The sequence below is a fragment of the Thalassophryne amazonica genome, chromosome 16 (assembly GCF_902500255.1).
Source record: "Thalassophryne amazonica chromosome 16, fThaAma1.1, whole genome shotgun sequence".
Classification (NCBI taxonomy): Eukaryota; Metazoa; Chordata; class Actinopteri; order Batrachoidiformes; family Batrachoididae; genus Thalassophryne; species Thalassophryne amazonica.
The window spans coordinates 65995970-66013630 of record NC_047118.1 but is presented as its reverse complement, the minus strand read 5'-3'; the positions used below and the strand labels follow the sequence as shown (position 1 = coordinate 66013630).

The following is a 17661-nucleotide window of genomic DNA, read 5'->3' as shown; positions in this document are numbered from 1 at the left end:
CCATTTGTTTTGAAATGTAGGCTACATTTTAATGGACTTCTTACCAACATGGATGTGCAGGTGTTGGCATGCTGTTGCAAAATCGGCAAACTTTAAGAGTGGTGTCACTTATAATGGCCACCCTCTGTGCTAAGGAAAGCTTACTTCTCACATTCATACACAGTTGTATTTCTGCAATACTTCACTTCCATTTGGCATGCCTGGCAAATTGCTTTGCTTTTGTCAAGCTCATCTTTGTCATTGCCGTTTATGAACCCAAAATGGTGCCAGATAGGACATTTAAGCATTTTGGCCATTTTCCTGCTAGTGTTGAAATAGAATGGCTTTACCATATCAGGTTTGTAGATCATTCTGTATGTGAGAGCGAAATGGTGCCACATAGTACCTTTAAGCATTTTGGGTGTTTTCCTGCTAGTGTTGAAATAGAATGGCTTTACCATATCAAGTTTGTAGATCATTCAGTATGTGAAATAGAATGGCTTTACCGTATCAGGTTTGTAGATCATTCTGTATGTGAGAGCGAAATGGTGCCACATAGTACCTTGAAGCATTTCGGGTGTTTTCCTGCTAGTGTTGAAATAGAATGGCTTTACCATATCAAGTTTGTAGATCATTCTGTATGTGAGAGCGAAATGGTGCCACATAGTACCTTTAAGCATTTCGGGTGTTTTCCTGCTAATGTTGAAATAGAATCGCTTTACTGTATCAGGTTTGTAGATCATTCAGTATGTGAAATAGAATGGCTTTACCGTATCAGGTTTGTAGATCATTCTGTATGTGAGAGCGAAATGGTGCCACATAGTACCTTTAAGCATTTCGGATGTTTTCCTGCTAGTGTTGAAATAGAATGGCTTTACCATATCAGGTTTGTAGATCATTCTGTATGTGAGAGCGAAATGGTGCCACATAGTACTTTTAAGCATTTTGGGCATTTTCCTGCTAGTGTTGAAATAGAATGGCTTTACCATATCAGGTTTCTTGATCATTCTGTATGTGAGAGCGAAATGGTGCCACATAGTACCTTTAAGCGTTTTGGGCATTTTCCTGCTAGTGTTGAAATAGAATGGCTTTACCACATCAGGTTTCTTGATCATTCTGTATGTGAGAGCAAAATGGTGCCACATAGTACCTTTAAGCCTTAAAACCTAACCTTTAAACTTAAATCTTGGCTTAAATCAAACCAAAACTGTACCCACCAGTAAACATATGAGAGTGAATGAATGAGATGAGTGAGATGAGAGTTTGAATTGCACTGTTCTATTTATTATAGATGTTCAAATGTAAATTAAGATGTTTTTTAGGTCGTGTTAGAGTAGAAAAGCCTAACCAGGGACGGGAGTTGTAAATTAGCACTTGTTGCTATACTCTGTATGCATCACATCAGCTGCAAGCTTTGATTTGTAGCTATGTCTGACTGTATTGTCCCTGTCAAATAAACTAATAAATAAATAAAATAAATAAATAAGCGTTTGGGCGTTTTCCTGCTAGTGTTGAAATAGAATGGCTTTACCATATCACTGCACTGTACTGAACACAGACGCATCTTGCTTTACTGCTGCAAATTCACAAGATGCACGTTCAAACACCGATGCTTTGCAAAGCTCCAAAACTCATGTTGTGGCTACACACATACACACACACACGCACACACACACACACACACACACACATATACGAGGTCTCTTAGATAATAAACCGACCCTTTTATTTTTTTTTTTAACTATATGGATTTGAATGACATGCGATTACACCAATCATGCTTGAACCCTCGTGCGCATGCGTGAGTTTTTTCACGCGTGTTGGTGACGTCATTTCCCTGTGGGCAGGCCTTGAGTGAGATGTGGTCCCGCCCTCTCGGCTGAATTCCTTTGTTTCACACGCTGCTCGAGACAGCGCGCGTTGCTTTATCAAAATTTTTTCTGGACCTGTGAGGAATATCCGAGTGGACACTATTCGAGAAATTAAGCTGGTTTCTGTGAAAAGTTTACGGCTGATGAGAGATTATGGGGTGTTTCTGTCGGTGTAAGGACTTCCCACGGAGCGGGACGTCCTGCAGCGCTTCCAGGCGCTGTCGTTGGCCTGTTTCGAGCTGAAAACATCCTAATTTAAGGCTTAATTCACCCAGGACATCGTGAGAGAACAGAGAAGATTCAGAAGAGGCCGGCATGAGGAATTTATGCGGACATTCCACTGTTTAAGGACATTTTTTTAATGAAAGACGTACGCGCAAATTCGCTGAGTCGTTTCCGTGACGACTCGGCAAATCTGTGTGCGCCGCGACAGGAAAAACACCTCCGTGTTGAAAACAATTTGTAGAATTCAGGCGGCTTTTAATGGCTTTCAACAAGTGAGTAACTGAGAAATTGTTTAACAGCTTGGGCATGTTCCAACTTGCCCGTTAAGATTTCCAACGGAGGTGTTTTTCCTGCCGCGACCCCCCGCGGTCGGGTCCGGCCCGACATGCGACTCTGCCCGCACGTTCTTTCATTACAAAATGACCGTTAACAATGGAATGTCCGAATAAACTCCTCATGCCGACTTCTTCTGAAAGTTCTCTGTTCTCTGACGACTTACTACGTCAACAGAGCCTGAAATGTGGAAGTTTTCAACTTGAAACGGCGAGACGCTGCCGCCTCGAAGCGCGATCGCCGTCAGGCGCCGTGGACCGTCCTTAAAGCGACACTACCAGACCAAAATCTCTCATCAGCCGTTAAAATTTTTACCGAAAACCAGCTGAATTTATCGAATGGTGTCCACTCAGTTTTGCCTTACAGTTTTGAAAAAATTTTTATCAAACAAAGCAACAGTCTCTGAGCCATTCCTAAACAATGAAAAAAATCGACGAGCGGGTGGACGACTCCTCACTCAAAGACTGCCCACAGGCGAATGACGTAACCGACAGGCGTGAAAAAACTCTCGCATGCCCACGAGGGTTCAAGCATGTCTGATGTAATCACACGTGATTCAAATCCATATGGTTTTTGAAAAAAATAATACGGTCGGATACTTTTCTAATAGACCTCGTATATATATATATATATATATGTGTGTGTGTGTGTGTGTGTGTGTGTGTGTGTGTATATAATATGTTTGTTCTCTGTGTTTACGAATGTCGTTTTAAATTTGCAAGACCTTTTATTTAATGAACTACCTGTTGTTGATTTGATACAGGTGTTTTGTTGTTTTTTTTTTGTAAGTGTTTTCTGCATTTGCTCATTTTGTCTAAAATTTGGATGTGTTGTGGTCTTTCTCAGCCGCCATACTCGGGGGCCACAAAAACCTTTATGTGAGATGTTTCTCAATTGCGGAACCAAACGCAAGATTTGTTTTTTTTTTTCTACCGGTGGCAGCTCGAGCCACCAGTGATGACTGACTGCTCACCACAGCAACTTCCTCTGTACTGAGGTCACTTCCTGTCACCTTTGCGTCAAACTTTACATCCTGACCCACAACAGTTTATGTTTTATTCACAGGGAAAAATTGATCTCCTGGCCAGCAGCTGTCTGGCAGAATGAACTCCAGGTGCCGGTTTCTGCCTCATCACACTTTCATGAGGTTCCTTAAGACGCACTGTGACGACATGGTCACCGAGCTGCAGCGCAGCTACAGTCATTCTTCATGCAAACTAATGATTTTTAATGGTGTCAGAGATCAGCATCATGAAAATGAGTCACAGCTTATTTCCATCTGCTTGTTTCCCCAAAAAATTCAGTTCATTAAAGTTTTACTTGAGTTTTCCATAATTGATGCAACAGAGATCATATCAGGTGGTGGTGGTGCTGGGGGGGGGCTGATCGGAAAATACTGGCCCTAATGAAGTACGTCTTCACTGGTGAAAGAGGAACCTGTGAGACATAAACAACAATCCACACTGCAGATCCACGCATGCACAGAAAAGCTATTCTTTCCACATGGGAAATGACTTTAATCTGTTAAATATTCAGGGTGAATGTGCTGATTTCTACTCTCCTCACATCACTTCATTCAGACACCTTGTACAATTTTATTGTGGTCATTTTAGAACAATGCTTTGTGTAGTACTGACTTATTCAGGAAACACAAGCCCAAAAACCAAATACTGTATTTTCCAGACTGTAAGTCGTTTATACTGGTACCTTGTTTCCCATGTAACAATAAGAAATATACTCAAAACCTGGATTAATCTTTTTAGTCACATAGCACTACTATTATTCTATATATATATATATATATATATATATATATATATATATATATATATATATATATATATATATATATATATATATAATAGTAGTGCTATGTGACTACTATTGTTCAGAATAATAGTAGTGCTATGTGACTAAAAAGATTAATCCAGGTTTTGAGTATATTTCTTATTGTTACATGGGAAACAAGGTACCAGTAGATTCAATAGATTCTCACAAATCCAACAAGATCAAGCATTCATGATATGCACACTCTTAAGGCTATGAAATTGGGCTATTAGTAAAAAAAAAGTAGAAAAGGGGGTGTTCACAATAATAGTAGTGTGGCATTCAGTCAGTGAGTTTGTCAATTTTGTGGAACAAACAGGTGTGAATCAGGTGTCCCCTATTTAAGGATGAAGCCAGCACCTGTTGAACATGCTTTTCTCTTTGAAAGCCTGAGGAAAATGGGACGTTCAAGACATTGTTCAGAAGAACAGCATAGTTTGATTAAAAAGTTGATTGGAGAGGGGAAAACTTATACGCAGGTGCAAAAAATTATAGGCTGTTCATCTACAATGATCTCCAATGCTTTAAAATTGACAAAATAAAAAACCAGAGACGTGTGGAAGAAAATGGAAAACAACCATCAAAATGGACAGAAGAATAACCAGAATGGCAAAGGCTCACCCATTGATCAGCTCCAGGATGATCAAAGACAGTCTGGAGTTACCTGTAAGTGCTGTGACAGTTAGAAGACGCCTGTGTGAAGCTAATTTATTTGCAAGAATCCCCTGCAAAGTCCCTCTGTTAAATAAAAGACATGTGCAGAAGAGGTTATAATTTGCCAAAGAACACATCAACTGGCCTAAAGAGAAATGGAGGAATAGTTTGTGGACTGATGAGAGTAAAATTGTTCTTTTAGGGTCCAAGGGCTGCAGACAGTTTGTGAGACAACCCCCAAACTCTGAATTCAAGCCACAGTTCACAGTGAAGACACTGAAGCATAGTGGTGCAAGCATCATGATATGGGCATGTTTCTTCTACTATGGTGTTGGGCCTATATATCGCATACCAGGTATCATGAATCAGTTTGGATATGTCAAAATACTTGAAGAGGTCATGTTGCCTTATGCTGAAGAGGACATGCCCTTGAAATGGATGTTTCAACAAGACAATGACCCCAAGCACACTAGTAAGCAAGCAAAATCATCTATCTATCTATCTATCTATCTATCTATCTATCTATCTATCTATCTATCTATCTATCTATCTATCTATCTATCTATCTATCTATCTATCTATCTATCTATCTATCTATCTATCTATCTATCTATCTATCTATCTATCTATCTATCTATCTATCTATCTATCTATCTATCTATCTATCTATCTATCTATCTATCTATCTATCTATCTATCTATCTATCTATCTATCTATCTATCTATCTATCTATATATATATATATATATGTAGAGAGAGAGAGAGAGAGATAGATAGATAGATAGATAGATAGATAGATAGATAGATAGATAGATAGATAGATAGATAGATAGATAGATAGATAGATAGATAGATAGATAGATAGATAGATAGATAGATAGATAGATAGATAGATAGATAGATAGATAGATAGATAGAATTTCCTTTTCTCTTTTTCTTTTTTTTACTAGTTCAGGAGGTCCAGCAAAGTATAGTCCGAAGTGACTTACATTTTAAAAATAGGGGAGACAGAAAAAAAACACAGTTCAGTACATTTTCAGTGCAATGGAAACAAGAAACACAACATTAAACATATTTAGCCTATACTCTTTAGGCTGCTGTGTGACTGAACAGTTTTTAGTATTTATTTATTCTTGTGAACAATGTGTTAAAAAAAAGCACTAAATATGTGACCAAAAATTTTACTTTCGAATAACAGAAGAAATAGAAGACTCGCTCTTCAAAATACTGATGCCAATATTTCAAAACTATAGCTTAATTCTGCAACATATCCCTATACTCTACACTCATAAAAATATGATTATTATGGCCCCAAGTGGTCAGTAAAAGTCTATTCATGGTTGGTTGAGATTTTCTATTTTTGACTGTCTGCCAGTAAAATTAAACAAATAACTTCATGCACATGAATCATCAATTTGAGAAAGTCAAATAAGTAATCTGTGCACATAATTTATTATTCGTTGCGCATGAATAAGCGCAGTTTCTTTGTACTGAACCCAAAGATCTAAAACATTTTCTATATAGAAAAATGGCCTATTTCTCTCAAATATTGTTCACAAGTCTGTCTAAATCTGTGTTAGTGAGCACTTCTCCTTTGCCATCCCACCTCGCAGGTGTGGCATATCAAGACACTGATTAGACAGCATGATTGTTGCACAGGTGTGCCTTAGGCTGGCCAAAATAAAAGGCCACTCTGAAATATGCAGTTTTGCTTTATTGGTGGAGGGGTGGTGTGTGTTAGAAAACCAGTCATTATCTGGTATATTCCATGTTAAAAAATGTCAACATGGTCCAGAATAGGTGCACTGGTCCTCAGCTGTATCGGTCAGAACCTAACATTTCAGAGCTGAATATGCAGTACATTACAGTTATGGATTTCACACCCATTCACTGAGTTACTGATTGACACCATCAATATTTATATTCTGCTAATCACAGGGAATAATGCATGAATCAAATTTATCACTTATATTTTCAAAGAAATCAGTTTAAATAATTTAAGCATGCCATTTTAAATCAAACTGTAGACACATTCTATTTGCTATATCCAAAAACATACTGTTCTTGCAGATATACAGTAGTGTTCAGAATAATAGTAGTGCTATTTGACTAAAAAGATTAATCCAGGTTTTGAGTATATTTCTTATTGTTACATGGGAAACAAGGTACCAGTAGATGCAGTAGATTCTCACAAATCCAACAAGACCAAGCATTCATGATATGCACACTCTTAAGGTTATGAAATTGGGCTATTAGTAAAAAAAAGTAGAAAAGGGGGTGTTCACAATAATAGTAGCATCTGCTGTTGACGCTACAAACTCAAAACTATTATGTTCAAACTGCTTTTTTAGCAATCCTGTAAATCACTAAACTAGTATTTAGTTGTATAACCACAGTTTTTCATGATTTCTTCACATCTGCGAGGCATTCATTTTGTTGGTTTGGAACCAAGATTTTGCTCGTTTACTAATGTGCTTGGGGTTATTGTCTGGTTGAAACATTCCATTTTTCCATTCCATTCCATTATACTTCTATCCATTTTGATGGTTGTTTTCCGTTTTCTTCTACGCGTCTCTGTTTTTTTTTTGTCAATTTTAAAGCATTGGAGATCATTGTAGATGAACAGCCTATAATTTTTTGCACCTGCGTATACGTTTTCCCCTCTCCAATCAACTTTTTAATCAAACTATGCTGTTCTTCTGAACAATGTCTTGAACGTTCCATTTTCCTCAGGCTTTCAAAGAGAAAAGCATGTTCAACAGGTGCTGGCTTCATCCTTAAATAGGGGACACCTGATTCACACCTGTTTGTTCCACAAAATTGACAAACTCACTGACTGAATGCCACACTACTATTATTGTGAACACCCCCTTTTCTACATTTTTTTACTAATAGCTAATTTCATAGCCTTAAGAGTGTGCATATCATGAATGCTTGGTCTTGTTGGATTTGTGAGAATCTACTGAATCTACTGGTACCTTGTTTCCCATGTAACAATAAGAAATACTCGTATACTCAAAACCTGGATTAATCTTTTTAGTCACATAGCACAATATTATTCTGAACACTACTGTATTTATGGATCTTTCTGAAGAATCATCATAAAAGCCAGGAGCAACAGAGGTGGGTTCAAACTATTCTACCATGATGTAAATGGGAGGAGAAGTGGATAATCCTGAAGGAAGAGTATATTACGAATGTGTGGGAGGTGAAGTGAGTTTCTGACAGGGTAATAAATGTGAAGTTCGAAACTGAAGAAGTGATGATAAATCTCATCAGCATATAGTGGGTAGGGTGTATGCATACCCAATGAAGAACGAGTGGTGATTAGTGAACTTCTTTGGGCATATGGGTGAACGAAACAGAGATGATGAGGTGATGGGTAGATATGGTGTAGAGGAGAGGAATGTGGAAGGGCAAACAGTGTACAAGTTTACAAGAAGGATGAGAATGTTGTGGTGAATACTTATCTGAATAAGAAGGAGGAGCCCAGGGTGGCATAAGAGTGGAGGAAGGTGCACACAAGTGAATATATCCTATGCAGGAGATGCAACCTGAAAGAGATTGGAGACTGCAAAATGCTGTCAGGGAAGAGCATAGCTGGACAGCATGGTAATTTGTAGGATGACTTTGGTGGTGAAGAATTCAATGACAAGGGTGAACTAAGGATCATGTGGTGGAAGCAGAAGGAGGAAGACTACTCTGTGGAACTGTGATGATGAGAGATGCTGGATGACTAGGCAACAAATGTAGATGTGGTAACGGTGACAGCTAGCAAGGATGTAGTGACGGAGACAGCTAGCAAGGCACTTGGTGTAACATTTGGACCAAGGAAGGAGGACAAGGAGACTTGGTGGTGGAATGCAGTAGTATAGAGGATGGTAAAAAGAACTAGGCTAGTCAGGAGAACAAACAAAGTAGACAGAAGGACATAAAGATGCTGCGTAAGATGAAAAGAGAAGTGGTAAAAACTAAGATAATGATTTATGGCTAGCTGTGCATGAAGTTAAATATTAAGAAGGAGAAAAAAAAATGCACCGGCGGCCAGACAGAGGGGCCGAGCTGGAAAGGATGTGCAGCAGGTTAGGGTAATAAAGGATCCAGATGGAAATGTGCTGACAAATGCGGAGAGTTTGTTGAGAAGGTGGAGGCAATACTTTGAGGACCTGATGAATGAAGAAAATGAGAGAGAGAGAAGACTGTAGGATGTGGAGAGAAGGATTCAGGAAGTGAAACAGATTAGTAAGGATGAAGTCAGTACAGTTATGAAGAGGATAAAGAGTGGAAAGGCAGCTGATCCAATTGTTGTACCATTAGAGCCACAGAGATACTTAGAAAGGATTGGAGTTTTTAAACAAATTACTTTAAATAATCTTGACTACTGCAGGTGGAGCCACCAAGAAGGAGGAGCAAAGGGAGGCCAAAGAAAAGATTTATGTATGTGGTGAGGGAGGACATGCAGGTGGGTTGCATGACAGAAGATGCAGGGGACAGGGTGAGATGGAGATGAATGATCTCCTGTGGCGCACCCTAATGGGAGTACATGAAAGAAGACATATAAATCATCACTGCTTATTTTGATGTGTAATCCAGCTTCTCGAATGGCAACTTTAGTTTTCTCAACTTACTAAGCATGCACCATAACAGGCAGAATACTGTGAGCTTGGACTCTTTGCAGCACAGAAAACGTCTTATTCATCAAACTTTGTGACTGTTAGAATTGGACTATTTGGCTCATGTAAGTGAAGGAGATTTTTGAGATAGCTGTGTTAAAAATCTTTACATTTTGCTCCATAAATCAAACTCAGATACATTTGGCAACTGTATCACATATAAAATGTAACTAAGAAAATACTGAACATAACAGCCTCGTGCTGCAGAAATTATTTGATGTTTGAGAGGAAAACAAAAGGTTAAGTAGAGGTGGTAAGAAGCTTTTTTGTTGTTGTTGTTTTGTTTGTTACCTCGTTTCTTGTAAAAAGGAGAGGCACTTCTATAACAGGTCTGAGAAATAAGTGCAGATACTCCACCAGTATAGCTGGAAATCAAAGGACAATACATTTTTTTTATTATTAGAGACGTTTTATAGTCATAAAAATCAAAGTAAACTTCAGAAACAATCAAATACAGGAAGCAGTTACCTGCTGAATAGACGAGAGAAAAAGGCAGGTTTATTAAAGGTTGGCGGTAACCCAGCTTTTCAAACTGCAATAGAAAGTCAAGCACACAGAAGGAAACCACATTTGTAGTGTAACTAAAAAAATTTGTATTCATAAATAAAAGTTAAACGTACCAGCGGTGTGAGCCACTCAAACAGATTGACTGACTGTCCATCGTTAATGAAATAAGCTTGTCCGCTCTGCAAAACACAAAATTTTTAAATTTGTTTCATTTTCAATTTTTCAAGTCCATTTTCAATATATTTGATCAGGCATTTGTCCAGCCCCCAAACCAGTCAACTAAACCCCCATCAGTGGTGGCTTAGTGGTTGCTGCTGTAAAAGTATGTTTATGATAGATTTAACATCTTGTTAATGGATCAGATGAGGTGTGCTCTGTGCGCACTGACACAATCACTCGCGCTCAAGAAGAGCATTTACGCAAAATGCCAGCTCGCAGAAGAGTGATTTTGTAGTCAATAATGGATGAACACAAAGTTAAAAGTTTGATCACGGTGTCAAATGTGTGTTTAAAGCTATGGAAGAAATAAAGCCAGTGAAGCCGCGGAAGAAATGACGCTAGCGAGAAGGAGCGCAGAGGCAACTGTCCAGGAACGCAGAACGCACACGTGCAAAAGAGTGATTTTACAGTCAATAATGGATGAACATAAAGTTAAAAGTCAGTTCACGGTGTCAAAATGCCGCAGAAGAAATAAAGCCAGTGAGAGGAAGAGCTGAGGTGACTGTCCAGGAACCCGGGGTTTGGTTCTAGCTGATCTGGTGCATTTAATGACTCTGGAACACAGGGGAACAGCAGCCTGACGCACACCGGCCAGACTGTACTGGAGTGTCTATTTTTGGACTGCATTTAAAAAAATGTGACATCTTGAACGGATGCTGTGAACACAGATTTACTAGATAGGGTCAAGCTGTAGAAAAGACCTGCCCCGAGCGGATCGCGGCCCCGCTATCTTGAAAGTTTGAATCCTTCGCTGTCAAAGCAGAGAGAGAGAGAGAAAAAAGAGGAATCAGCCAGAGAGTTGACTGATGACATGAGTTTTCTATTGACAGGAGCTCCACTTTACGCCCCATTCGCAGACTTATAGGGAGAAACGATCAACAGTTATGATAAATCTGACTTCAGAAATTGAATCCACATATCTGAATTGAGCACAAGTTTTCACATCTTAACTGTAAATAATGATGGAGAAGTCGGACAGAGAATTGACAGTGATTACAAGCACAAAGCATGCATTTTCCACTGACAGCACAAGACCGCTGCAGTGCTTCAATCTATCAAGATGGGCGGCTCAGCACTCCAGGTCGCGTGACCTTAATACCTGTCTATTGTGGGATGTCTATGGCTGTGAATTGAAAACCCACACTTTAAAAGGACCACGTGTGGGAGGGCTGGAGCTTTGGACCAAACCCACGCCTAAATGTGCACCAGCGTCACGCTACATGGATCATATGTGGCTTGACGTGGATCATATGCAGTGACACGAGCCACTCGAGGCTGGACGGGGCTCCAATGACAGGTCAGTCGTGGCTCACTAGAGACTGATACCTGGCACATGGAGGCTTCTTCATAGCAGATACGTAATAGATTAAAACATGGTTCTTTATTTGAATAATCACTGACACACCCATGCGTGGCTCATTATTCATGGCTTATTATTCAGTGGGATTGAGGCTTTATTCATGGCCTTAATGGTTCTAAATCAAAAAGCAAAATGTATTAAACAAATTCAGTTTTTTTTTTTTTTTTATTGATTCTTGAAGAGCTTTACAATTTGAACAAGGGGGCTCTGAGAGCACAGTATCCCCTGTTGGCAAATGCTGCTTTGGTACAAGTCCTTGCTACATGCTGATAACATTTCAAGGTATGTGATTGTTGATTTCGCAATGATGACACCAACTCATGAAACTTGGCAGGGTCTAAGTTTGTTAATCAAGAGCCATAACTCTGCCAAATAAGTCAGTCTTGTACTATATTGCAATATAAGTATTGACATCCTACAACAAGGAATTGTACCAAGTTTCACGAAATTCCTCCTAAAAATGTGAGAGGAGTTGATTTCAGAATACACTCATGAAACTGACGAAGTTTAGATTTGTTAATCAAAGGCCATAACTCTGTTAAAATGGGCCCGACTTGAACAATATGGTAATATGATTCCTACCAATTTATAACAATGACTTGTACAAAGTTTCATGAAAGTCCTCTTAAAAATGTGAGAGGAGCTGATTTCAGAACACTTTTTTGGGGCGGACAGGCGGATGGACGGAGAGACAGATCGCCACGACATAATCCCCTTCAGGGCTTCGGCCAGCAGGAGATAATGGGCTTAAACACAAAAACTGACATTAAAGAGCTCTAAACCATAAAAAAAACAACCCCCCAAAAAACTCTATGACAGCTAATCAGGTTTTCACAAACTGGTGGTGGAACTTTTTATTTTTAACTATATCCTGGCATTTTACGAGTCTGTCTGTCTGTCTGTCTGTCTGTCTATCTATCTATCTATCTATCTATCTATCTATCTATATATATATATATATATACGAGGTCTATTAGAAAAGTATCCGACCTTATTATTTTTTTTCAAAAACCATATGGATTTGAATCATGTGTGATTGCGTCAGCCAAGCTTGAACCTTCGTGTGCATGCGTGAGTTTTTTCACGCCTGTCAGTTGCGTCATTCGCCTGTGAGCAGGCTTTGAGTGAGAAGTGGTCCACCCCTCTCATCGTTTTTTTCATTGTTTAGGAATGGCTCAGACACTTCCGCTTTGCTTGATCAAAATTTTTTCAGAAACTGTTAGGGACATCAAAGTGGACACCATTCAAGAAATTCAGATGGTTTTTGGTGAAAATTTTATGGGCTTCAAAGAGATTACGGAGTGTTACTGTCGCTTTAAGGACGGCTTCGGAGTGCAGCCGCCATCGACAGGCTGAGCGACCATTTCATTTCTAAACGGATGGCTGTCTGGATCCGTGACCATCATGTGCAATTTCTCTAGTTATCACAAGAGCTGGACATCAACGATTTTCCGGCAGATTTCACTTTTAACAAGAGATTTTGTCATGGAAAGCTGAGCGGAGGCTTCGCGCGTCACGATGGATTCGCTACTGGAGCGAGACAAAACCACCTCCGTTTTGGTCTCACAGGACGGCTTTGAGATGGCGTTCAGACAGCTGTCGGTGGTTTTTCCGTCGAGTGATTATCTGAGAAATTGTGGATGTGCCTGGACATGCCAGAACATGTCCCGTGAGGCTTCATCACGGCGTTGCTTTGCGCCATGCAGCACCGCCGTGACGCGTGAAGCCTCCGCTCCTCTTTACATGACAAAAACTCCTGTAACAGTGGAATGTGCTGTTCATTTCCAAACTGGATGCTGTGTTTTATCTGGGATGTCATCTGGCTAGCACAGGAATTGTGAAAAGACGTGGACATCAGCACTTTTTCGGCACATTGAGACAGACGTGCGGAGGATTTCCGCGCGTCGCGGCAGTGCCGCATGGTGCAAAGCAATGCTGTGATGAAGCCTCACGGGACATGTTCTGGCATGTCCAGGCACATCCACAATTTCTCGGATAATCACTTGATGGAAAAACCACCGACAGCTGTCAGAACACCATCTCAAAGCCATCCTGTGATACCAAAATGGAGGTGGTTTTGTCTCGCACCAGTAGCGAATCCATCGTGACGCGCGAAGCCTCCGCTTGGCTTTCCATGACAAAATCTCTTGTTAAAAGTGAAATCTGCCAGAAAATGGTTGATGTCCAGCTCTTGTGATAACCAGAGAAATGGCACACGATGGTCACGGATCCATACAGCCATCCGTTTAGAAATGAAATGGTCGTTCAGCCTGTCGATGGTGGCTTCGGAGCGCGGCGCACCACCAGTCGCTCTGGGCCATCCTTAAAGCGACAGTAACACTCCGTAATCTCTTTGAAGCCCATAAAATTTTCACCAAAAACCATCTGAATTTCTCGAATGGTGTCCACTTTGATGTCCCTCACAGTTTCTGAAAAAAATTTTATCAAGCAAAGCGGCAGTCTCTGAGCCATTCCTAAACAATGAAAAAAACGACGAGAGGGGTGGACCACTCCTCACTCAAAGCCTGCTCACAGGCGAATGACGCAACCGACAGGCGTGAAAAAACTCGCGTGCGCACGAAGATTCAAGCTTGGCTGACGCAATCACACGTGATTCAAATCCATATGGTTTTTTAAAAAAATAATAAAGTCGGATACTTTTCTAATAGACCTCGTATATATATATATATATATATATATATATATATATATATATATATATATATATATATATAGATAGATAGATAGATAGATAGATAGATAGATAGATAGATAGATAGATAGATAGATAGATAGATAGATGCACATACACACACAAAAGAATCAAACAAAGATAACTGACAGATTTCATAAATAATAATTAATAATCATTTTTCCGTCAGGACTAAACCAATGATACTTGTGAGGACTGTCAGCTAAACACTGAAGTCATAGATGTTTCTGAGGCTGATTGTATGTTGAGCGCTCTGCTCTTTGTCACTCACTGCGATGCAGTTTCTCTTCGGCGTCAGAGCTTCAGCTGCCAGCGTGTGAGCCATAACCAGGTTGTCCACATGGACCCAGTTCATCTGGGCCTGGGGGTCACCAAACCTGAAACTGAAGAAACGACGCTCCACGTTCACCTGAACAAAAGAGATAAGATTTTATTTACATTTTATTTCACTGGATCATTTTAGAAACACTTCAATTTGTGTGTTTTTACTTGCTCCTTCAACACTCAGGGACTGACATCAGTTTTCTTTTCGAGGCTGAAGTCAAAAGTGCAAATAAATTCCACACAGTACATCTCATTTTGTTTTATCTTCAAGATTAGACATATGAATAAAATGCATTTTCATCAAATAGATTTAAATCCATTAATAATTACTTTCTGTTCTTTCCATGGCAGCAGCTTTGATGATTATATTTTAGTAAAAACTTCAAAGCTGAGTTGTAATTTTTAAATTCAATTGAAGTTAATGAATTGAAATCAGAAACACAAGGTGCCAAGTTTCCCCTCACAAAAGTTAATTATAATAATAATAATAACATATATATATATATATATATATATATATATATATATATATATATACATATATATATATATACATATATATATATATATATAAAACCTGCAACACAAAGAAAATAAAAAAAAATGTTATAATAATTTTTTACTAAAATGTAACAACTTCTTTCTCATATACAATTTTGACAAGTTTCACAAAGATTGATACACACCATTTAAAGTTATGGTGATTATAATACGGTGCTAATTAATGTTATTAACATATGAAATGAAGATAAAATGTAACAACAACAATGTGGGCAGCACATTGGATCAGTGGTTAGCACTGTTGGCTCACAGCAAGAAGGTCATGGGATCGATTCCCACCTGTGGCCTGTCTGTGTGGAGTTTGCATGTTCTCCTCATGTTTGTGTGGGTTTCCTCCGGGTGCTCCAGTTTCCTCCCACATTTAAAGACATGCAGGTTAGGTGAATTACAAAGTTTATAATTGATCTCAATGGGACTAACCAGGTTAAATAAAGGTTAAATTCAATTCAATTAAACAAGGGCAGCACGGTGACTTAATGGTTAGCACTGATGCCTCACAGCAAGAAGGTCGTGGGTTTGCTTCCTGCTCATTCTGTGTGGAGTTTGGATGTTTGTGTGGGATCCCTCCGGGGGCTCCGGTTTCCTCCCACATCCAAAGACATGCAGGTTGGGTCGATTGGACACTTTAAATTGTCCGTAGGTGTGCATGTGGGTGTGAATGTGTTTGTCTGTCTATTTGTGGTCTTGCAGCAGACTGGCATCCTGTCCAGGGTGCACACCGCCTCTCGCTCCATGATTACTGGGATAGGTTCCAGCTCCCCACCCCCCTGTGGCCCTTAACTGGAGTAAGCACTTGAAGTAAAGTATAGAGAATCTCTACCATGAACAAACAAAGATGGACTTTTGCATTGAGATTAAAAAACATCTGTTGTGAAAACTGTAGGAACACAGACCCACAACAGGGGACACAAGTGAACGGACAATGGAATAAGCCAAATATAACAATTTAATGTTGTGAATGTGCACAACAGAGCAACAGACAACACAATTGAGATCAACAGTCAAATTAGTTACGGTGATGTGTGAGCAGGCTCGAGGATAGAAGACGCCCGTCCAGAAAAGAGCCGGATCCCACACGCCTTCCACTCCACCGGACCTGAGGCAATCCTGGAGCCACCAAGCACTGGGTCCCCAGGTGGCCACTGCCTCCGGCTGTCAGATCAGGTATTGCTGGCAGGAAGAACAGACAGGTGATGGTGGGTGCGTGAACACCCAGCAAACAGTTCAATATAAAGGTGGGAAGCACCTCCACCTCTCAATCACAATTCTCTTGGAGCTCGTGCAGATCCTGATGTCACACTAAACAGAGACTGGAATGAGGAGCGGAGATACGCCAACTCCCCAAACACAGCCACGTACTCGTAGTGTACAAGAGGTACGTCTGCAAACTCAGAATTAATGTCAGTCAAGCACAGAAGTAAAGACGTTACAACTGTATGGCACCAAAAAGGCTGAGACATTTACTTGTTCGGTAGATGATTTCTCGGCAGTGAGGTGAAGATGCTGCCCGGCTCTTATGGAGGTGTGGATGATGATGATGAGTGACAGCTGGCGTTGTTGATAAGTGACAGCTGCCACTCCTGGTTGCTCCGGCGCCCTCTCGTGCCTGAAGCCCGCACTTCAGGCAGGGCGCCCTCTGGTGGTGGGCCAGCAGTACCTCCTCTTCAGCGGCCCACACAACAGGACCCCCCCCCCTCAACGGGCACCTCCTGGCGCCCGACCAGGCTTGTCCGGGTGACGGTTGTAGAAGTCGGCCAGGAGGGCCGGGTCCAGGATGAAGGTCCTCTTCACCCAGGAGCGCTCTTCGGGTCCATAACCCTCCCAGTCCACTAGATACTGGAACCCCCGGCCCTTACGACGGACGTCCAGGAGCTGGCGAACTGTTCACGCGGGCTCCCCGTCGATGATCCGGGCAGGAGGCGGCGCCGGTCCGGGGGCACAGAGGTATGAGGTGTGGTGAGGCTTGAGCCGGGAGACATGAAAGACAGGCTGTATCCGCAGTGAAGCTGGCAGGACTGAGGACCTTGATGATGGGGAAGGGGCCGATGTACCGATCCTTCAGTTTTTGTGAGTCCACCTGTAACGGAATGTCTTTCGTCGATAACCAAACCTCCTGCCCGGGCTGGTATGCTGGGGCCGGGGATCGCCAGCGGTCTGCATGGGCCTTGGCCCTCGTCCGGGCTTTGAGCAGGGCAGAGCGGGCAGAGCGCCACACCCAACGGCACCGCCTCAGATGGGCCTGGACCAAGGGCACCCAGACCTCTCCCTCCACAAGCGGAAACAATGGGGGCTGGTACCCCAAACACACCTCAAACGGGGAGAGGCCGGTGGCAGACAAAACTTGACTGTTGTGTGCGTACTCGATCCAGGCCAGACGGGTGCTCCAGGCCGTCGGGTGCGCCAAGGTCACACAG

General features: G+C 41.0%; 1 protein-coding gene across 2 annotated transcripts in view; it reads right to left on the bottom strand.

Moving 5' to 3' along the window:
• sdr42e2 (short chain dehydrogenase/reductase family 42E, member 2) overlaps nt 1-17661 on the bottom strand; it is a 109123-nt gene that overhangs the window by 21065 nt on the left and 70397 nt on the right. For both annotated transcript variants that reach the window (XM_034189659.1, XM_034189660.1), the window contains exons 8-11: nt 14634-14771; nt 10184-10249; nt 10032-10095; nt 9855-9928 (exon numbers count right to left, since the gene is read on the bottom strand). In XM_034189659.1, the coding sequence (XP_034045550.1) occupies nt 9855-9928; nt 10032-10095; nt 10184-10249; nt 14634-14771 (342 nt within the window). The remainder of the gene's footprint in view (nt 1-9854; nt 9929-10031; nt 10096-10183; nt 10250-14633; nt 14772-17661) is intronic.